This window comes from Aythya marila (assembly GCF_965140915.1).
Source record: "Aythya marila genome assembly, chromosome: 11".
NCBI lineage: Eukaryota > Metazoa > Chordata > Aves > Anseriformes > Anatidae > Aythya > Aythya marila.
The window spans coordinates 18370918-18393961 of record NC_139052.1 but is presented as its reverse complement, the minus strand read 5'-3'; the positions used below and the strand labels follow the sequence as shown (position 1 = coordinate 18393961).

At 44.7% G+C, this 23044-nt stretch overlaps 1 protein-coding gene across 1 annotated transcript in view; it reads left to right on the top strand.

Annotated features, from left to right (window-relative positions):
• Positions 1-23044, top strand: part of ADAMTS17 (ADAM metallopeptidase with thrombospondin type 1 motif 17) — a 168475-nt gene that overhangs the window by 57598 nt on the left and 87833 nt on the right. The window contains exon 8 of the mRNA XM_082769551.1: positions 8649-8754. Within this exon, the coding sequence (XP_082625677.1) occupies positions 8649-8754 (106 nt within the window). The remainder of the gene's footprint in view (positions 1-8648; positions 8755-23044) is intronic.

The window sequence follows — 23044 nt, the reverse complement described above, 5'->3', positions numbered from 1 at the left end:
ATTAACTATCCACAGAAGTCCTCAGAGAGCTTATCTTCCCTTCTGATCTTATCTCCTGCCCTCCTTGACCCCCAAGCCTTCCACAGAAGTGACTCACGGCTGTTAATGAGATCAGAATCATGTTTCTTGAAGACTTCTGGAAAGCCCTTATTACCTCCATTTGGTACATTTCTGTTGTCTCCTTTCATCCCCTGATCTCTTTCCATCTATCTTTTCCCCTTGCTCACCTAACATGAATCACGCCAAGCTCTGCATACTTGCCCGCACTCCTTGTTGACTCATTCAGCTGACCAGTTCCCCCCCCAAGCAGGGTCCTTTCAGACCCACCTAGCCAGCTCTTCTCCTGCCTTTCCTCTTATTCACAGGAGCACAGCTGCTGTAATATATCTTACTTGAGGTAATTAAGCCCCTGTATTTCTGTGTGTGCACGAGCATGCAGACTTTCAGCACGGGGGAATGTCTATGAACAGATGGCGAATTAGCTGCCTGCGTTTGGAATCTCCTTTTGGGAACGGTGGCTTGATTTGGGCTAAATATCCCCAACCTTTTATTAAACTGTAGAAACAGGAATGTGGAAAGAAACTGTTTTTGCCTGTTTGAGATTTGCATTCAGCTGCAGCCTGGGCTCCTGTTGCTGGAGAGCGTGTGGGAGAAGCTCTTAGGAATGTGGCTGTTAGCATATCAAAGTAGAGTAAACATGTAGATGATACCCTGCTTCCGCTGCTCCAGTTAATTAAGCAGCTCCTCGTGTCACGTTGGATGGAGAGGATTTATTAATGTGCTGTCATCGAGGGAAGCAATGGTTTGCTGAACGGGAGGAGCAATGTTAATGTGATCGGAGATGTCACGCTGAACAAAGAGCAGATGGCGAATAAACAGGGCGTTTCTTTTTATCTCTGTTGCTGAAGTCTTAGATCCCAGTGCGTATTGTAAGAGCACAGAAAACCAGGACTAGAAGGAGCTTCAGGTGGTCATTCCATGCATTCCTTCGTCCCAGGGCAGGATCAGCGCTACCTTTGTCACGTATGATGGATATCTGGTCTGTGAGGCTAACCATGATGCTTGTTCCCAGCTTTCCTGGAGTTCCTGTGAGCACTGTACCTCTTTCCAGCTATGGTCCGTGTGGTAAATGTGCTCGTGGTCACAAAGCCTTGTTGAATGGCATTGGAAAGGAGTGCGGCTTCCAGAGATGCCCACGTCAAACTTCTCGGGGTTTCTGAACATGATCTGCTCTTTGCTGGCATAACACAGCGTGAGCAGTCTGCCTGGCATGTTTTTGTAGGCATAAGTTAGGGCCTCTTCTAGGCCAGAGAGGTGTTAGAACATGTCAGCTCTCTTCAGTTCACTTGGTGTCTGAAGCGACCTGTCACCAGTGGCGTGAGAGGTTAGACCTTTCTGCCATGCTCCCAGAGGATTCTTGCCTCCCAGCGTTTTTTATTCTGCGAGTCTGTGAGAAAAGGTGTGTGCTGTGTAATGCTGGAGTGGTTGAGAGGTCAGAGAAAAGACCTGGAAGAAAACAGGGACAGGCTTAGTGAGCTTATTTTGGGATTGTTGTGGTACCTGGCACTGACCAACGCTCAGCCAGGAAGAAATTGAATTCTAGGCCAGCTGAAACCAGGACATAGGTGTAAGCTATATGCCTGGGCAGGTAAGAGCGATTTCCTGAGTTCCAAATACAGTTTCAAGTCTCCTGCTGTAGACCTGGGGCAGGACAGTTACCCCTAAAGGCACGAGAGGTGTCGATTCTAGGGCTTTGCAACTGCCCGGGCAGCTGCTTCGCTGGGAGAAAGTCTGCTGAAATCAGCAAATTAGCAGAGTGTGAATTCAATGCCTGTAGCATTAGAATGAGGCTCTTGACATCATGGGGAAAGTCTGTGTGTGGGCTAATCAGTAAAGGAGCAGATAAATGACTCATCCATTAAACTTTGAAAACTACAGGAGGGTTCCTGGGAAACATAGAAGCCCTGCAGAAACACTGGAAGCTAAAGCTGGAAGTTGGCCGTGCTGGGGATGGGATTTCACATATTCCATTGACTGCTGTCCTGCGGGGTTATTAAACAAGGAGAAAAGGATAATAGCCAAAGAGTTCCCTTAAGCTCTGAGGATTTACAAGATTTGCCTTCTTCGGAGGTTTACAGACATGAAGAGCTGGAGCCGCTTTGTTATCAGAAAGGTGTAGCACGGTACAAGGCAAAGAATGAGCACGTGGACAAACCCCAGCTAGACGTGAGCTCATCTGCTTGAGAACAGGTGGAGCACATTCCTGCACAGCGCTCGGTGGGGCACCTGAGCAGCTCCCTGCAGCTTCAGCGGTGCCGCGGCTCAGGTTTGGGTTTATCTGCCTGCAGTCATCACACACAGCCTGAGGCACGTGTCTACATCTGGCTCTTACAGTTAGAGTCCAGGTTGTTCAAAATGAAACCCAGGGCCAGCTGGCAGCCCCCTGGGTGCCATAGCAGTAGTTCAGAAGGTGTTCCCAGCACTCACGCTGTAAAAGCTGCTGTGTGTTTCGTTCCTTGTGCTGCCAGGACGTGGTGGTCTGAGGAGCATTACGCAATCAGCTGTAGCAGCACCTGCGTTATACCTGCAGCTTGCAGTGTGAACATCAAGGGGAGATGTTATTTGTTAAGTCTTCCAGGGTACGTGGACTGAAAATCGAGAGATTTAGAAAGTCAGCACGCTTTGTGGTTCAGCTCTTTATTTTCCTTGCTGGACTTTTGGGATTCTGACAGCAGTTGTGTATACTGGAAGTGACAGTGTTTTCAGAGTTACAAGGAAGAAGAGATTTTATTGGGCACTACATGACATCAGTCAGTCCCAGAGGGAAGGTGTCTAGCCACAGAGTACTTCGTGTTCTGGGAAAGCATCTCAGCAGATCCTGCTGGTTTGGAGGCAAGGAGCGGAGTTTTATAGAGGTCACGCTGAAATTGAGGGTAAGGTAGATTGCCCGAAGAAAGAAGGGGATTCTGTGATGAGGGGCATGTTTGTGACAGGTTGCCAAGATATGGGAAGTCAAGGCCTGATGTGTGTTCTCAGAAGTAGTGCTGAATTTGGGTGTGGTATTAACAGTTACTTGAATACTGTATCTGAGCTCGCCTTTCTGTCAGTTTGGTGCAGTACTTGCCAGTTTCTGAGCGAGGCTGGGAGGAGTATTAATGGGGACTTGGATACCAGTTTGAAATCCTTGAATGGAAACGGCCTGCGGTGTAGGAAAACGAATGTGTGCCATGTAGTGTCAGAGGAGCAAGAGTCACGTGGCTTCAGCTGGAGGCTTCTTCTGGTGGATTTCTCTGGAATCCAGATTATCTTCTCCCTGCAGAAATGGCATGGCTTTACTGGTGCGCAAAAAATCAGTGCTGGGAGCTACTTCCTCCAGCCCCTTTTCTTCCACCAGTTAAAAGAAGGGGAGTTGTATACACCTGTATCACCCTCTACACCTGTATTCCAGCTCTCATTCTGCTGAATTACATGTTCCTTCTGAGGATTTTTACCTGGACTCGTCCCTTGTTATCTGAGGCTTTCCCCGTTCCTCTGGGGAGGGTTGTGTTGGTATCAGTCCCATGTTGCCCTGTGTCCTCCGTTCAGCTCAGCCACCTCCTGCCCTGGAGGGAATTGAAATAGGTTATAACTGATTTCTAGCAGTGCCTAACAATCGGTTCTGTTGGATGGTCCATGGCATCAGAACCTCTTCTCCTAAAAATGCTTGAATAATTCATCACGTTGATTGTTAACTTGTTTTCCTACCTGCTTGCAGCAGTCTCCTGTGCTCTGTGTGGCTGTACTGCAGTTCCTGTACTGGTGATTGGCAATGACTGCCTTGTTTCCAGCGTGGTTTTCATTAAATACAGTGACAATGAAAATTATTGCTAAGGAAAACAGTTTCCATACATGAACGTTAAACTCTAATGGAAACCATGTTGTTAGTGCAAGATTAACAGAAATTGGCATCTGAATGACTATCCGGTACTAAGCCAAATTAATCCGTGCCACTAAAATTGCATGTCTGGCCTTGAACTAGCACATTCTCATAAAATGAAGGAACAGCTCAGCCTCTTAGCTTCTTCTGGATGATCCCTGCAAACCAAACTTGGAGCTGGAGGCTCAGTAGGACGGTGATGGTAATAACCTTACCCCCCGTGCTGTGCATGCCGGAGAGGGCTCTGCTATGGATGCTGTTGTTTTTTTACCTGGGTGCTGCTGACGTCTTGGGAGCTCTGTTTATTCAGCTGTGCAACAGGGATTGTTTCGGAGGCAGTGTAATTGTTGCTTCTTCTTTAATGTTTTTTAAATTTGGGGACTTTTCATGTGTAAGTGTTACAGAAAGGAAAAGTATTTTTCATTTCTAACTATTGCAAGCACTGAAAGTTTCCCTTGGTGACTGACTTGATGTGTAAATGTAGGCAGGGCGCCTCTGTCAAACATATTATCGCGGTAGAACAAAAAGGCAGAGTGTGAATTTCTTCTAGGACTTCCGGATTTCCCTTTGTAGGATGTTGAAGGCTACAGGGGTGTAATTGATGGCAGTGTGTGAGCTGCACAAAGAGAAGAGTCGTGGGAGGATGAGGAAAACATCAGCTCAATACCAAACTGGTAACGGTGGGGAATGGGAGGTTTGCTCCGTGCATGTAGATATACACGGGTCTCCGTCTGTGCCAAGCAGACTTCAGGACTTCGAGTTTGGCTCTCTTCCCAACAGCAAATACATTGAGAAGAGGGAAGCTAGCCAAGTTTTAATCAAGTAAAAGTTCTGTATCCAGAGGTGGCTGGCAAAAGAAGAGATTAAAGTATTAGGAGTGCAATGAAAACAAGACATTAGAGAGTTGAAAGCTGGAGTACCTGGACAAACCACTTGCTGAGTGAATATTCCACAGTTGTCAGAAGGAAGCCTCGAGTGTTTTGAGTAGGATGAAACGTGAACCCATGCACCAGAACTTGTCTTCTTCCAGCTTTGGCTATTGCTGTGGCAAGTATGTAATATCCTAATGCCGAGCTGAGCTGGTAGGATAAATGTAATCATTCCCCTTGGAGATACTGCTAGCAGAGGACTCATTAGCTGGCAGAAGGGCCAACAGCTGCAAACTGTTTATGTATGACAACTTTTTGGATAAATCTGAGTTTACACAGTTGCCTGTGTCCTAAGGTTTGCTGTGGAAGTAAAGATAGCTTTGCGTATTCAAACCAAAGCACAGAAGTTATGGACTGTAATTATGCAATTCCTCGTGGGAGAAAGGAAAAAACCCTCACACTTAGTAAAAATAGTAATTGGCTTCCCTTTCCCTCTACCACTGATGCTCCTGCCTGACCTTTTTTAATATTAAAAATAGATTTGTGGCCACTGCGGGCAGCTAGTGTATCTGGAAAGATAAGGACTTTGTGTCCCCAAAGAGAGCCCCTCTCTATATTTGCACGAGCACAATATATATTAAAAAAAAAAAAAAAGGCAGTTCAACTTTCTTCCCATTTTTTTCATTTTCACACACCTGTTTCCCAGACAGAGCCAGAAGCAAAATTACCAAGTGAAGAGAAGTTCCTCTTATGTTATTCCCAGCCTGGTAGAACCACCGCATGCCAAGATTTTCATGAGCATGTCTGAATTCACGAAGTTTCAATTTCAGTTTTGCAAACTTGCAAGGCTCAGATAAAAATTGAATTTTTAGAGGCAAAATCACTTTCCATTCACCCCAATAAAGAAAAAAAAATTGTATTAACGCAGCTACCAAGGTGTTGGACTACTATCCTTGTCATGTAAAGGTGTGTTCTTCTCTGCATATCGGTTACATGCATCACTGCACTGCGTTACAGAACTGTTGCGTTGATGTTGGTGGTTTGGATGGGACCTTTAGGTTTGCAGGTCAGTAGTGTATTTGCTATTTCGTATTTGTATTTATAGTAAAATGTATTCATTCAAATAAAAAGTTCTAATCTTAGGAAATACTTCGATACAAATTATGCAGTTCAGAAACATTTATGAGGCAAGCATAATGTCATAACAATCTGTTACAACCAGTTTGTTCCAGAATGACTTTTACTGATAAGCACTCAGTTCCTAGGCTGGACTTTTTACTGAGTTCAACTTCGGCAAAGTTTTCTGCCATCTGCTTTTCCACCATTATGTTTCTTAGCCCAGTTCATTTCTGCTTCTGTATTGTCCGATCCCTGGGCTCTCCTGCACCAAATGTCTTTAATAATTGTAATAATAAGCTAAATTTAAATGTCTAGATTTTGAACGTGGTCATTGCAGATATTATAAAATGGCCACACAGGATTCACATTAACCATAGAAAACAACTAATGAAAGTGAGGTGATGAAGAGTCTATAACTGAGCCACGGTTGCTTCTTTTTCATCCACTGATGAATGTACCAGCCCTTCATCATCCGTTTTCCACCATTGAGCAATGAGGCTTTTAGCACAGAGCAGCGTTATTGCCAGTCAGCTTCAGTGGGGATTAGAACCGCTAAACAGAGACTTTAGAAGAATTACTGCTTGAGGCCTTCGTGATGTATTTGACATTTTAATTGATGTTTAACCTCTTAATATATTGCCAGATCTCTGGGTTGTTTTCCTACACCACATCTCTGAAACATGGAAATACTGCCCCCTTCCATTTCCAAGTGCCAGCAAACATCGAATCGTTCTCATTAAGTTTATCAGAAGGAAATTAGCACGAATCACTTCAAGCTAAATTGGCTTGCCGGATTGGCCACTGAACTGCAGATGCAATACGGTTTTGTTGCCTCTCAGTTATATCCTCCTCTGTCAAATACAGCAGAGAGATAAATTGGCAGTGGTTAAATTGAAGATAAAGGCGGAATGATCAGGATTAGTGGTAGGAACAAAACACTTTGTCAGAATCCTGCTCTGGTCATGGCTGTTGGCTCTACCTAAAACTGCTGAAAGGTAACCAAAGGATCCCTCTCTATTCATCAGAAGTGCATTTTGGCAGAGCTGGCTCAGTATTACACAGCTGCGTTTGCTGTGTTCATCCCCAGGAGGCAGAGGGATCTGCAGGGGAGACTTTGGAGTAGCTGCTAATTGTGCCACAGGCTGATAGCACACCGCTTTGGGAAGAGCCTGGGATGTGTAAGCTAAGGAGGAGGGCAAACACAGCAGCCCTCACTACTTCTCTTCTCACACAGCTAGGGAGCAGGATTAGCAGCAGGGAGCAGGATGGCCAGCAGCTGGTGGGCCATCGCTGTCCCTTTGGCGACGCAGTGTGCTCCAGTGGTGAGGCAGCCATGGGGAGGATTATCAGTTTGGCACCAAGAGTCGTTCTTTCCAAGCACCCCATTTCTGTACGCATTCTGGGAGAGGATTTAAGAACTCAAAAATACACAAGGGCACAAAGCTAAGGGAACAGAGGGTTGACTGAGTCACCAAACCATTCCTTTCCATCTTTAGCTTCTGTGACTCAAATACCAATTTTTTGTTCCCCTTTAACCAAAATCTGGCAGTTGTTCTTAATCTCAGACCCTCTGCTATTGGTTTTACAATAAACTAACATTTTCCCAAACTGTTTTTTTTTTTTTCTTCTGCCAGAATTATTCCCAGAAATTGCTGCTCCCAAGTTGGTTTGGAAGCAAAAAGCTGTAATTGGTGCGGATATTATTATTTATAAGTTACCATAAGAGTGCATATGAGGAGATATAAATCAGGAGAAATATCTGCTTCCCTTTCAGAATCAACCAGGAATGTTTTGTGATCTTTAAAAGAAACAGAAGGCATATTCATAGCTCAAGACGCACTGCAGGCATCAACAGTTGAGATTCTGTTCTCTGACCAGTTCATTAGGCTAGCATGTGGAGTGAGCTTGCAATCTCTTTCTCAAAGTAACATGTTACTTCCAGAGTGTTTCCTTGACGTCCTCGTGACTATCGTGAGAGCAAAAAGGCAGTCAGTCTAAGAGGAGTGATGAAACTCAGACTTCTATGGTCATTGATTTAAAAAGATTAAATCCTGATTTTATGTTTTGCATCTGGTATGAATCCGGCCTTCCACAGTCAGCACTTTTAAAGTAAGCAAATGTTAGTGTCTGATTTCTGTGCTGCCTTCGCTTCTTTGCTGCTAATGCTGAACTAAGAGGCTATTGCCCACCCCTGCATTCCATCCAGAATTCCCCTGGTAATGGATATTCACGTCCATATTGTTGGCCTTCTTCTGCCACCTATGTTGGCCTTCTGACTTACCACCAGGAGTGATGGTAAGACTCTTGCCTTCTGTAGGTATGAAAATAAGGGGAAATGGAAGAGCTTTTCAGAGAATATCAGCTTTTATTATTTTTATTCCTTCTCATCAACATTATTCTGAAAATCCGGGCAACTCCATTAAAGTAGTTGTTAAGGCTACTTCACTGTATCTTCTAATACTGTAGTAGGGGGCATAGACAAGCTTCAGTGAATTTTTGAGTTTGTATGGACAGTGAAATATGTTTTCTAGTGAAAAGTGTCTGTGCTTAACTTGATTTTTTTTCTTGTCTGCTAAAACCCTGGACTGATTTATCAAAAATATGAAGAAGAAAATACTCAGATGAAAACTACTCCATGCTAGGAGCATCTTTTGTCCTTTTGGTTGGGTTACTGTTGTACATCTTGAGTGCATGAGTTGCTTCACCAACTCTGATGGGACACGTTCTCTGTGTTTCTGTTGCAGGAATTGCTTACCTGGGAGGTGTGTGCAGTGCCAAGAGAAAATGTGTACTTGCTGAAGATAACGGTCTCAATCTGGCATTTACAATTGCACACGAACTTGGGCACAAGTAAGACCTTTTCTTTCCATTTATTTACTGATGTCACTGCAGGATACTTCTATTTAAAGCCATACAAATGAAATTACTGGTGCACCATGTTTGTTATGATTTCCTAAATCTGTCAAATTTGCGTAAATAATTGGTTCAGCACACACAAAAGTTTCTGTTTGATCCTCCTCTCTTTGCCACTCTGCAGTTTGATTTTGAATAGCATGAAAAGGCCTCGTTCCCTTGAATGGTTAGTGTTAATAGCTAGAGACAAATTGTGCAAATTATGCTTTAGAATAGGCCCAGGAAGACAACATCAGCTTCAAAATCTTTGAACTTGCTAAATCTTTCCTTAAGTTTAAGTGTCTCTGTCAAGGGTTTCAATAGTTCAGTACTTAAGTAATAGCTTTACACCTGCAAGTGCAATAAGTCACAGCGACTGAACTGTAAATATCAGCATTTTGCGAATGCCTTTAAACATCATTACTTGATCAACAGATATTGTATGACTTGATTTGTAAGCTCAGCCACAGCTGACCAACACACATTGACTGGGAAAAAATAGCAAAGGATGTGATAATTCATAGTCACACTGAAATTTACAGAATGAGCTTCCCAGGTACTTTCTGCAGGTGACTTTGAAGACTGTTAAGCTGCCTGTAAATCTTCCATGGGCAGAACAAAACAAAATTGACTGGAAGAGTCATTTGCTACGTAGTCTTAGTGCAGTTAATGAGTTAACCCAAAGGTCAGCATCCACGTTCACTGCTTTCCAGGCTAAGTGTAATGTGCACTTACTCATAATACTTACGAGGTTTTTTCCCTTTCCATTGACATCACTCTTAGTTAGAGTGATGTCACAGTTAGGCTGTGTAATATATAGAATTAGACCAGGAACAAGATTATACAGGGGCAAGGGCTATGCCTGTGGGGTTTTCAAGTGCTCCTCCTTTTAGCCTCTGGATGAGAGGTGGGAAATCCCACCATTGTTTCTTTAGTAAGAAGCTGCACAGAAATTTTGTCTGCACCCTTCTGGACTCTTACGGTTTATGTGTCTATTGTATCCTTCTTCCCTACAGTAACAAATATTTGACAGCTAAGTCAGAGCCAATGTATCGTGTTCAGATTCTGGCCACTCTCATTGCATGACAAATAATTATTTTATAGCAATGTATTTCAGAGTTGCATGGAGGATATTTAGGTTACTACCAGAAATGACAAGATGAAAACGAATCTCCTGTTCACCCTCCAGTGACACCAAAGGCAGCCGAGCCAAACCGAGGGTGGTTTCAGCAGAAATGAAGGACATTTGGTTTTGGTTTTATTTAAACTGCATGCCAAGATGTTAAACTGAGCCTAAGCTTAATAACAAATTAACCTGTGGGTAATGTTAAGGGAAATTCAGCACTCATCTTTGGATGGGCCAAGAGCAGGAGGGAAAAATACTTGGGCTGCAGAAAATCCAGCTGTGTAAAAGAGTGAGACTGGTCTGCCACGGCGTTTGCCAAGTTTCCCAGCAGAGCTGTCAAACTTCCTTCTAATAATGCCTTGCAAAAAATCCACAACACAAATCGGGGATGTAATGCTTTCAGATGCAGCTCTCCATCTGTGCAGAAAAGAGCAAATCATTTTCTTCCCTCAGAGCAATTTTGATGGTAAGAGCACAGTGCCCTTTCTCTGCTGGTTTTCTTTCTTTGTGTCCATCTTGGAAAGCTATTTTCAAGAGATGTCTAAAGAGGCCGGCAGAGGATGGCTTGGGCTGGACATGGAGTGCACTACTGTGCAGAGAAGCTTTGGCTTCAGGAGAGTCTTAGGTCCCGTTGTGGGGGGAGATGGAGAGCTTAAATAAAGATTGCAGGTGAAGAGGGACAGGTGGTAAAGGAGGTTGTGTTTTGTAACAGAACTGCCTTATGAACCACTTCCCTCAGAGAAAAGAGGCTGGAACAGGCTCACGAAAGAGAGATTAGGAAGTTTGCTTGGGTATGGAGGGACTTGGAGGGTCTCTAAGAGCCAGTCTAGAGACCTGGGGTCTCTAGGTCAGGGGAGTGTGTCTCTGAGATGCACCTGAGCCAGGAAGGCTCCAGCTGAAGGAGCCAGATGGTTAGGTTAGAGAAGCTGCTGTCAGGATTCTGCTACCACCTCTTCCAGGTTAGCCTATTCCACACTGCGTTGCACTTCTTTCACAAACTGGAGTGAGGCCTCTAGCCCTTCTGCCCACTCTTCCCTCACTTAACATGCATGCTTAATCAAACCCCAGTGTGCAGAAGGAAGAGAGGAAAAAATGCCGTCTTTCTGTCACCACTCTCCTTGAGCATCAAAATCATCCCTCTATCGTGTCACCCACCAGTGGCCTAGTTAGTTAGTTCCTTCTGGTCAGTTTATTGATGCTTGGAGGTCTTGGAGTCAGCAGGAATCTTCCCACCAACCTTATCAGGAGAATAAGGAGAGGCCTGACACCTGTTTTTGAACCTCAACAGGATGCTGCGAGCAGACCTGTTGCAGCATGTCTTGTGCACGTAGAAGGACTGCGTGCAGGCTTCCCCTACAGACTGGTAGAAGTTTTTAAAATGAGTGTGAGCTGAGCAGAGACAAAGACAATGAAGCTGAGAAGAGCTTCAAGTTTAAAAAGGGAAAACAAGGAGAACTAAAGGCAATTTTCTTAAACTTTATTAAAAAAAAAAATCAAACCCAAACTTACACCCATATGGGCAAAATTATAAATTTTGGAGAACTGTAATTTTGAGCTTTATTGAGGGCTGATTTCTGTAGTGTTGAAAAGCTGAGATTTATTACTTCTTGCCCTAAGACTAACAAATGTCCTTGGAGATTACAAGCTCAATTTGGTGTTCACAGATTGTTTCTGATGTAGACTTTGGAAAAAGTGAATAGATTACTAATTGATGTGTCAAGTTCCTAATTTGCAGCTAATGTCACTTGGACTCTCTGCAAAATCACTATTACGGACAGCTGCACTGAAAACATGGAGACATCATTAAATAGGTCCACTAGGATGATGCTTATAGATCCTATAAAAATTCATCTGCAGGGTGGTTGTTGCTCGATTGTGAGGTGAGTGGTGTAACTTCTGTCTGTTGTATTTACATCCTTAAATCTGAAGAGAGAGTTTTGGTCCGTGGACACAAACGGAGCATCCATTGGAATTCAGATGCACTTTTTCCTGAAAATTTGCTGCTGCAAGAAAGTAACAGGCAGGGTAGAGACCACTGAACGTATGTTGAGGCTACAAATCTTAAACTTTTTACCATGTAAAACAGGATCCTTAGCAAGCATTGCTCCTTTGTTCAACGTGGTCAGTAGTGGCTGTCTTTTAAAGTAACACAATTTACTGTAACCACGGTTAATTGGTTTTTATCCAGAGACTGCTGGGTGGAGTACTGTGTTCTGACCTACCCAGAAGACACGGTGATCACAGTGCTCCCTGAAGTCTTAAAAACCCTAAGTCCAAGGTTTTCAAATTATAAACTGTTAACTCTGTTGAAAACTTTCTTACTCTCATCTTTCCTCAGACTGGTGGAATAAGAGTTTAAAAATGCCCAACTGTTGTCAACAGGATCCTGAATAGCGCTTCTCTTCTCCCCCATGAACTGCACCAGCGTGAACTTGATCTGAGAGTCATACCCCAAAGACCACCCTGAACAACTGTGACTTTTAGAAAAATAGTGCCATTTCCCCCTCTCCTCGGTCTCTTTCTGCCTACAGCACTGACATTGTTACCATTTCCAAGACGTTCTGTAAAGAAAAAGGCAAATGATTTTTTTTTTCAACAAAAGCTGGGATTCATCCTTGAATCCGTTACCCCTAAATGAAGCGGGTGGGCTGTAGTCAGTGGTTTTTCAGACCAACAATGCCAGCTTTGTTGCCATTCCTGTTTCTTTCAACAGCCTCGGCTTTCCTCTTGTGGGCTGGGGGGAGGCTTGGGTGGGGAGGGAGGATTCCCATTCATGAGCTAGCGGAACCTGGCACTGCCTATATGGTGAGAGAACAGCCTGAGGTGGTGTGGCTGGAAGCCACGCTGTGTCAGATGCCCTTAAGAAAGTGGATCAAAATCAACTAACAATAAGGAAGATGCAGTCCGATGCCAGCAGTCTGAAACCGCATGGCCTCAAACTTGAAGCTGAAACAGATGAGGACAAAAATGAGTCCAAAGGTAAAAAGCCTATAATGCACAAACCAAAGAGCTCTGGATTTGGAATCAGCTAAGAGAAGTGTTTAGGACCAGCAGGTTTCTGTCCAGTATGATTATTTGCTTGACATCTAAGTATTGATAGACATTGCTTGGTTACAATGACTTCAGGGTGCATAATTATTTGCTGTGTAAGTAAGTACGACCTTTGCAGTGTGTCTCGAGCAATGATGGCATGGCAGGTAAAGGAAAAATGCTCTCTGGGTGTTCCCTTTCTTGGCATGATATTGATGCCGAAAGACTTGTGAAAAAAACCTGCTGCCCTGGTCTGTCTAGTGCAGCACCCAGCAGATATTCCTTCATGGAAATAGTTCGAAGGCAGGATTTAAAAGTCTTGCAGGCTGAAGGAGGAAGCATCTTGAGCAGGTGCAGAATTCATACAGCAAAACGTCCGATGACAGCTTGCACCGGCAAATCCGGGTCAGTGCAGTGCAGGTGTATGAGCGCACTTCCTAGGAACCAGACAGGAAATTAACATCCTCCTTCCCCTCCAGTGTGTAGAAATGCGTTTGAGAATCTCAGTTTCCTAGGGAAGCTGAGGACCACCAGAGTGAATCGGACACGGATCTCAGGAGTCAGGTAACACAGCAGAGTGCGCTGATACAAAACCATTTCTGTTCCTGTTCTGTGATTCCAGGCAGCACAGTGCCAGTGGCAATGGAGCCAGCCAAATCACGGTAACAGTGCAGGGGAAGAGTTCTGGAAATGACATAAAAATGGAGGGACCTTTGCTACAAATCCTTACTTTATCCTGGGATTATAACATTTAGCTGCAGCTTGTTGGAGCTAGGAAGCTGTTTTAAAAGAAAGAACTCCCAGCCCTCTCTTTTTTAGAGCAGCTCACTGTATTCTAGCCTTGAATGCATGACTGTACTGTTGTAGGCAGCCTGTTTTGTCGTGAAAGCTCCCATCTGGACTTCTTTTTCTCACTCTTTTGAACATCTGCATTATCATGATGGCAAATGCAAGAATTTTTTAAAAGCATCTGTAAACAGCTGGTTTTTAGAAGCCCGAGCAAAGTGACCAGTAAGGTCCTGGAGTGTTACCGTGCTGACAAAGAGATCAGACCTTGCAGGTGCTGTTTGAAGTGTGGTGGGGGCTTGAGTTAGGCTCACATTTATCAGGCAGGTAAATCTGAATTTCTGTGGAATATTTTTCTTTAATTGGTATAGCAAAAGTATACTGATTAATTACCAGGAAGCAGTCTGTCCCCATATTACTACTTACCTCCCAACAGGAATTAAAACCATTGTTACTGAAGTTGCAGAGTAAAATTTGGAAGCACAAAAATCTCGGTTTCAGGGTTATCTGGATAACTTCACTTCTACCTCTAGTCTGTGCTGTGAATGAGGCAGAACTTGAATGCACGAGGCAGTGTTTCAGCGCTGCCAACAGGCTTCTTACTCCAGTTCCCCAATGTTTTACCAGAGACCTTGCGAAGAGGTGCCCGTCCATGGGCCTGGAGGTTGGTATCTGTTTACACAGTGGCTCAGGGATGCAGCCTGTGGCTGTCTGACAGGACATCTGCTTGTGGCTGTGCATACCTCTCTGACAGCGCTGCTGGCGGTTTGGATGTAGATTCTGTCTCGTGGGGAGCTGCGGTGCAATTCCCTCTGTGCCTTCGTAAAAGCTTGTGTGGCTGCTTTGGCCACGCTGGAGATGACGATGTGCTGGAACTCACATGGCTGCATTTGGAGGGACTGAAAATCAAGGTCAGTCGGATCCCAGGGGTTCTCCTCCGTTGGAGGCTGAGGCGATCCCATTCAAGCTTTACTCTGGCAAGCTCAGGTACCAGAAACCACGTTGCTGCACCGAGACGGCCTGAGTCACTGAGCAGTTTGTTTCAGACGTACCCCAGCTAAATTCTTCTAGTGCCAGCGCTCCCCTTTTTAAATCTCACAGGAGAATGTCGCTGTTCCAGCACGCTGCAGTCCCAGGATTGATTCCTGGGAGTGACTGACTGCCGTGTAGACATACCCTGGGGCTGGCCAAAAATGCTGGCAGCAGTCCGTACCCACCCTGGAGTTGCTAATTTTATTTTCTGCCATTTGTGTTGTAAATCTGTTGTGGAATGTCTTTCTCTGTTCCCAGGCTCCCTTGTTCCCCTCCTCCCAGGTTTTCATTCTTCTTCCACAGATAATTGCAAGCACATTTTCACAGTTAAGTTACCCTTCTCTGTACAGCACCAAGCAGACATAATGAAATACTGTCTATTTCATCACGTATCTTTGTACAGGTCAAAACAATTATTTAATAACACACTCTGGTTTTGAGAGAGAGCTACGTACAGCCTGACATTTCAGGAGGTGCTTCTTCCAACTTCAGTAACACACCGAGAGGTCTGGGTCAGACCAAAAAAATATATTGTGAACCTAACTAGCTTAATATTTGCAACTTGATGCTAGGAAGCAGAGATCAAAGATAGATACAGATCTAAACATAAATAAAACCAGCGGAAGCTTCTGCAAGCATGGATGGTTTGACTTGATATGTTGAGGAAGAGGTAGTGGTGGGGCATCCCTAAACAGAACATGTGTTTGCCCGTATGATTAACTTGCTCAGGTATCTTGTATTATATTGAATTCCAGAAGTAGAATAATGATGTTGTATTTAACTTGGCTGGGCAAGTTGTTTTAGTAAGGACAGAACCACGCATGGATATTCATGCACCGTCAGTTTTAGTGTGAGATTAAAGACGTGAAGCTGTTTGGTAGAAGTGGAGTAGAATTTGGAGAAGGCAGAAATTTGGGGGAAATCAAGTGGAGAAAAAGATGGCTGTGAAGGAGAAATTGAGAAGTTTGAGTAACGCCATGTGCCATATGGATGATGTGATTGGTTCTACTTCATCTGTATGTAAGACTGCAAGACATTTACAGGTACAGTAACTAAACCTGCTCATAGTAGTGTAGTGGTGGGGTCCCTCCCCTCTGTCGTGTATCTTTTGCCACCCAAATTATCTTCCTAGCCTGGTAGTTTATTTACAGTACTGGAGTGCAGCCACGTTGGAGCTGGGTATGGGAATGTCTGCCTCCCCTTGCTTTGAGGACTGCTGTGGCCAGCACTTGCATGATTCTGGGCAAGGGTTTCTATGGTTTTACTCGGCGCTTTGTGGAAGATGCCTGTGCAAGCCCGAGTGAAGCAATGTTCTGTCGCAGACCCACTCATTCCTTTGGTTTTGAGCATCTCGTGCAGCTTTGCTTAACGTAAGTGCACCAAACAGGCAACCAACAGTTCCTTAGAAACTCCCAGACAGCACAATTCTGTTTAATCACCAGCTTTGTGGCTTTGCCAGCTATCTTTCTTTTTGAAGGCGTATTCTGCTGAGTAGGCCAAGGCCGTGTTTAATAGCTGGGCTGTAATGATTTGGGAAATCTTTCATATGTTTCCTGCTACTGGGGTTCTGGTTTCATACTTCATTGGCTTTGCTGGCAACAGCCTTGTGGACCCAGTGACCCAAAGCACAGGAACAGTACAAGCCCCCATTGTGCGACCTCTCCAGTACCCCCCAACACACGAATTACTAGGTTTGCAAGTGCCACTTAGCAAATAATCGTTTGTTTTTATACAAGGGCAGCAATCTAGCTGAAGTATTTACTTTTCCACTAGCAGTTGGGTTCCAATCGCTTGTAACCCAGGCTGTCTGCCTGGCCTGCTGAGTTCAACAGGTTCCAGGTGAAAATGACTGCAGAGCTGGGGAAAGTGATAAATCCCAGACTGTCATGGGCAAAGCCTTTTGTAGTAACTCAGCAGCAGCAGCAGTGCCAGTAGAAATGATGTTGCCTCTAAAAACGTGGTTCCCTTTGCCATTATGTCAGAGCAAGGCAGCGCTGCAGTGGAATGAGATTGGCAGCCTCTTGGCCAATGGTTGTGTTGAGGAATAAAATTCAGCAAGAGGAAGTTACTAGACAAACAAAACAATCAGGACGACTTTGTTCTCGGTGTTCTCAGCTCACATCTAATCATTTTCCATCCTCTCCATTGGGTATAAATTTTGATGTCTTACTACATTGCTTTGCTGTTGTTGACACCCTTTCAGTACTAATCCAGATATGGTACTGAGGCTGCTCTCCAAGTAAAAAAAACAAACTTGTTTTGTTTAGAAAAAAAATATCATATTTTCCTTTTATATCCTAAGTGCTACAGTGCGCACCTGGAGCTCACTCTGAAAAAATTGATGGTGTTTGTAATCTTACTGGATTTGTAGAATACATTATTGCATGCATCACCTCTGAATGTGATGGGCAGACTCCCATGAGGGAAAACTCATTTGCTGTTTCCAGAAAGCTGTCATCAGTTAAATGATGTGCATGCTACACATCGTACCAGCTGAAGACCTTCTAAAGAGGTATCTTCCTATGAAGATAACAGACTTTTATTTCTCTGAAATTTGTCTTCATATTAATACGTTCAAACCAAGGTCGTTCAAAGCAATACTGTCTCTTCTCAAACTGCTTTTTACTTTTTTTCTTGTGGCATTCTTTGACACTGAGAGCAACCTTGGCTGCATTCACCTTGTGGGTTGTAGGCAACCAGGCATCCTTGCTCTCCAAAGGTTTCCATTTCAGTATTGCTCTGGACATAGCACTTCCAAAGTGCTCTTCTTACCAAGCCATGATTTGCAGTGCTCCTGCCTGATATCAAGACTCTCCCTGCTGATTACGAGTGAGAGACTTAAGTAACAGCGTACTGAACATCTACGGTCACTTCTCAATAACCAAGGCCAGATGATTGCGTGATAATATTTTTTTTTCCCAGCTGCACCATCATGAAAAATCCCAAGAGCTTAGAGAGCGAGAAGGCTACTACTGAAAATGCTGTATCCTTCCAGCACGTCTTAAGCTGAAAGGGCTTGGCTACTGTAGACTGATTCATTATTGGAGAGATTGTTTTTTTTTTTCGTTCTTAGGATCAAAAGAAGGCACACAGGTTTGTTACTGTCCACTAGTGCACCTGTCATGTAGGTGACTCAGTGAAGAAGGTCACACGGGATGGATTTTTGCAGAGTCTGCAGCCCCACAAAGATCATCAACCTAGACCAAAAAGGAAGAATAAACAAAAGAGGCTGAGCAATATTTCTTTCTGTGAACAAGACTTCTGCTGATCTGGGAACCATAAAGCATGGATACAGTGGCTTCTCTGGGGACTTCAGAAGACGGGATGCTGGTAGAATTACATACATTACAGTTACATCTGTGCCTCTGTCTTTTGATGTTGGCCATCTCCTCTCTCCCACCTCCACGAGTGCAGAATTGATTTCCACGTGTGGGAAGGCAGCCAGCAGTCAGCATTCCCGACTCCTCCAGCGCGTTCCCCAGGCTGCCTTGTCTTCCCCAGTGCATGGCAGTGGGTGCCTTCCTGGTGGGGCGGCGTGTGGGACATCTGTGCTTGCTTGTGGTGCACAGATTAGGCAAATATGCTCTCTGTCTCTCCCTCCCCTGTAGAGATTCTTTTAATATCTTCTCGTGTTGCATCTCTTTGTTCAGGTTTTATCCTCGGTAATTAATGTGATTGACTAGAGGCTTTCGCTGGTTTTGCAGAAGTTTTAGCACGGCACATTCAGGTGTTCGCATGCAAGAGCTTCCCCTCAGGTTGGCAACACCTTGAGTGACAGACCTGTCACCCCTTCTTACTGAGCCTTTCTCTTTGTTCCCTAGTGGGTGGGCTCTCCCACCCAGCTATCCCAGGGTTTTTGTCTTTTTTTTCCCACCCTATAATTTAAATTTGCTTTTCATCTTCTAAGGAAATGCATGTCACATTTTCTGGGGCCTTGTTCTCACCCACTTTCTGGCAGTGCTGAAAGCAAGCAGCTTGTTTTCCATCAGCATGTTAGTCCTGCAATGTACCAGGGTGCTTTCTGCTTACAAGGAGCTGCAGATGGGACACAGCAGCTTCTGCTCACCAGGAAAGAAAAGCAGCAGAGTCTTTCTCTGCCCACTGCTGTGCTCTGTTTCATTCACTGTGCTCCTTGTGCAACACTTCCCTGCTTTTTGAGACCAACCTAAAGCAAGTGAAAAAGCATTTTTCACATCCAGGAAGTGGACTGAAGTGAATTAAATCTTGCGGAGGTCAAGGGAACAGCTCAGTGCATACATTTTCATGAGGACATTACCCTTTGACCCTCGGATAACTTTATTCCTGATTTAGGAGTAATGAGTAGCTGGTGTCTCTTCACTGATAGCCGGAGAGAAATTTCATTGCTCTTTTCAGTCAGGAGTCACTCGTGAGTTGGGCATGTGATGTTACTGCTGGAGAGGAGATCATGAGATGACTCACCTTGTTCCTCATGGCCCTGGTGTAACTTCCATCAGACCAGCTAAGAGGACTGCCGCTGTGTCAGCGGGGTCTGGGCAGCTCTGGTACAGGTATCTGGGACCCCGTGGGCACCAAACTTGGAGACGAAACGCTTGGGTGAGTGCAGTGCTGCAGTGCCTGTGCCTGCCATCTTAGTCTCTAGTGTGTGCTGTATGTCCCTTGCCACACAAGCTTATACTTGCTGCCTTCCAGATTCCGTGGCAAAAGAAATAATTCTTTTTAAATGAAAACCATATAATAAAGGGCTGGATCTGTCACGCAGCTGAATAAACCACAGCTTTCCACACTGCAATTCACCAAAGGCGTTGGAGTGTTCTCACTCGCTGTTATTGACTTCTTGGCTGCTTGATGAGCAGATAACCATATAAAATGTCTGGTTACTTCACTATTAGAGTGACATAAACTTGGTTATGAAAACAAGAGTCCATTAGTCATGGCTCCCTTTAAATGTTGTCTCTCCTGATAAATGAAACAAAAGCTGGGCACCCATCCTGAACACCCCTGTCCTAGATAACAGTATGTACACAACGACCATCTTCGATTATTACAAATGCTCTAAGTAAGGTCATCTTCCCCTCTGCATCTCAGCTCCCCCAAGTACCTCCTGACAGCCTCTGAAACAGTCAGATTATATTTAGAAGGCTGCGTTCACATGTTCGAGAAGCACAAGGTGAAAAAGCCTGTTTTCCATTAAGCCACCAGACCCAGTGACCGTTGTTTTTGTAAGAAGGTTATGCAAGCTATTTCACTCCTCCTTCCTTGCTCAGCTCACCCCAGCGTGTTTCCCCAGCATCTGTTAGTTTGCCCTCTGTCCAAGCCTCGCTTGGACTCCCTTCTGACCCCTCTGGCTGTCTCTGCCTCTCTTTGGTTACTTACAGACACATCACCTTCCTAGGTCACTCTGCATTTGAACTTACTGTCCTCGTTTTGCACTGCAGCTCCAATTATAATTCCAGCTGTAACGAGCAACCCCGTTTCACTTCTGACTTTGTTATGCCTTTATTCTCAACTGGTTGGAAGCCTCATAACTCGCAAGATATCAGCGTTTTCTATTGAAATGTTAAACATGTTGAACCAGTTCAGAAGCAGGCATCTTTCCAGTGACACAGCTTCGATTTCAAACGTTAATAAAAAATTCCTAACATTGAACTCGATTTGGGACTGGACGACTCACAGGCTTGATTATGTGATATACCGTCTCCCACTTCTAAGTTGCTGGTGCAGATCCAGCCCAAGTCAGTAGCTGCTGAGGACTGTTGATGTACGTTCTCTGCTTCGTGACCTGTGCTGGTTGGAGCTTCATGACCCCGCGTGATGTCCTCAGCTGCAGCCAGGCACCGTGTGTAACCTGCCAGAGCAGCATCTTCCTTGGCTGCTGAGATCGGGTGGACTCTGGAGACAGAACTCCCTTCTCAGCCATTTGTGGAGACCTGATACGAAGTGGGAAGGGGAAGGAATTTGTCCTTCAGGTATGCCCTTTGTATGCATAAACATGGCATTTGTGCCCACAGCGTGTCTAAGCAGCAGGCTTTCCACAGGGCACTGTCATCCTGCCCACGCTGAAATGCCAGAGCAGGGAAGTTACAGCTCTCCTTTCCCGTTTCCTCTCACACTAAACGAGGATGTTGTCCTGTCCTGTCCCTCCTTCTGCGTTTATATTGTTATGGTGGGGTTCAGACAGAAATTTGTGCTTCGTCCTGGCTCAGTGGTTAATGCCACATTCCCTCTGGGTGAGTCGTGGCGAGCTGAGTCACAGGGAATGATTTTTCTCTATGCTCTTTTTTAGAAAAGGTCAGCAGTGACCTGCCCTGCTGTAGTGTGCAACTGGGGGTTCTGCACGTAGCTCTTAGGGAGCGCTGATGCTTTGCAGAAGCGGAGCCCGTCTAAAGAACATCTGCAGCTAAGAGCCTCCCGTTATAAACACAGGTAGAGAAAACGTGCTTTCCAGTAAAGACCTGCCAAGAATGCAGAAACCTTTGTGGTCTCATTGAGCTTTGCTGACCTTCACTTTTGCAGCAGTTTGAGTAGGTCCTTCGGGTATAGAAAGACTCTCCCTTGGATTTTTCCCTCTGCAGGGCAGGACAGAGCACTGTCCTCACGTCCTTGTGGGTAGCTGGACATCGTCTTTCACTGTCCTTGGAGAAACGAGGACTTTGACATTAGTGCCAGTCGCGTGGGGAGCACTTGTGTCACTCAGAAGTTTAGTGAGTACCTAGGGTGACAGCCAGGTCACCTTGGGAAGCCTTGCTTGTCCTGATTGCCGTTCATTTCTGAAGCGAACCAGCATCAGATTCACCCTGAATTATGTGCAGACAAATGGAAAGGTTTGGCTTTCTCAGGGAGGTTATGGAGAAGCTCTTATTAACAGCCAGCCCAAGTGCTTACATGAAACAGGGGGATTGTAGAAGTTCATGGTGTTTCCACTTCTGGGTATGGTTTGTTGTGTTTTTTTTTTAAGTTTCCCCTCATCATGCCTCCTTATGTCACTTGCTACTCTCTTTCTGCCTGGAGAAAAGCACTTGTTTTATGGCTGATCATATTTTCTATTACATTTGATTCTTGCCCCTACTTTATAACCTCTCTCCACCAGACAGGGAGCTCATGATAATAAACCTGGGGCTTTCTCAACTGGTCTGTTACCAGCCATAAAGTTGCAGCTGTTGAAAAAATTTAAAGCATCTCCTAAATCAGTTTCCCCCAGCCTTTGGAACTGTCCTCAAACTCAGATTTGGGGCTTTTAATAGGAAACCTATTGAGAGTCGTAGTGGTTCTGATGAATATTTGTATACATGACCTCAAGAACTTGGAGGTGCAGTGCACAGTGCACTGAAGGCAGCCTTTGGTGGGCTCTGGCTCAAGCTTTTAAAGAATAACAGGAAACATTGGAAAATGCACCAAGGGTAAACAGAGCCGTTTAGTTACATTAACTGTCTAGAGGAGAAGCTCCACTAATGACCAAAACAAACAAAGCAAGTGCATTTATTTAGTATTGCTGTGGGAAAACAAACGGCTTAATTGCATTTTGCTAAAAAGGGTTAGACAAGAAGTTGGCCGGCCTGGGCCCAGAGTGTCGTTCTGGCGTCCTGACCCAGTTCTGATTGCTGCATGGATCCCGACAGAGAGTGGTGTCCTGGAAAGGAGCACGCACTTCAGAGGGGCCAGGGCTCTGAGAAGATTGCATACTATTTTTTATTCCTTGCAATGTTATGTTAAAGTGTCATTCTACACAAAACAGCTTCAAAGAGATCTGTTTTTGCTGCCTCCTGGTGACTTGGGATAAAACTCGCCTTGTTATGGTTATGTGAATGGTCAGAACTCAAACTGGCCGGTCAGCTTGTTTCTGGACTCACTTATGATGAGCAACAGTAAATGTGCTGCAGGACTCCGTCAGCGATGCCCTAGTGGCTTTAGCTGATAACCAGTGTGTTATTTATATTAGAAGAGAAGCTGGGGTGTGAAAGCAGACTCCCATTGTGCTAATCTGAATAAACATGCAATGAAAGGACCGTGCGGAAGAGCTGACAGTCTGAGCTGTTCTTGCTTGCCTGTGTGGAATCTCTTTGTCTTCAGGAGGAGAACGTGGTGAACCGAAGGCAGAAAGCTAACTCGGTGCATAGAATGGGGTCAGTGACTGTGACAGTGACAGCACAGAGTGAAATCGAGTCCTGCCCATCTGTAATGGTGTGGTGTAAAGGATAACATGCAGCATGTGGTTGCTGCTCCCGATAAAAAGGATGGTTATACCTCGAACAGCACAGAGGGCAGTGGGTCAGTAGGGTAATCTGGTGCCATTTT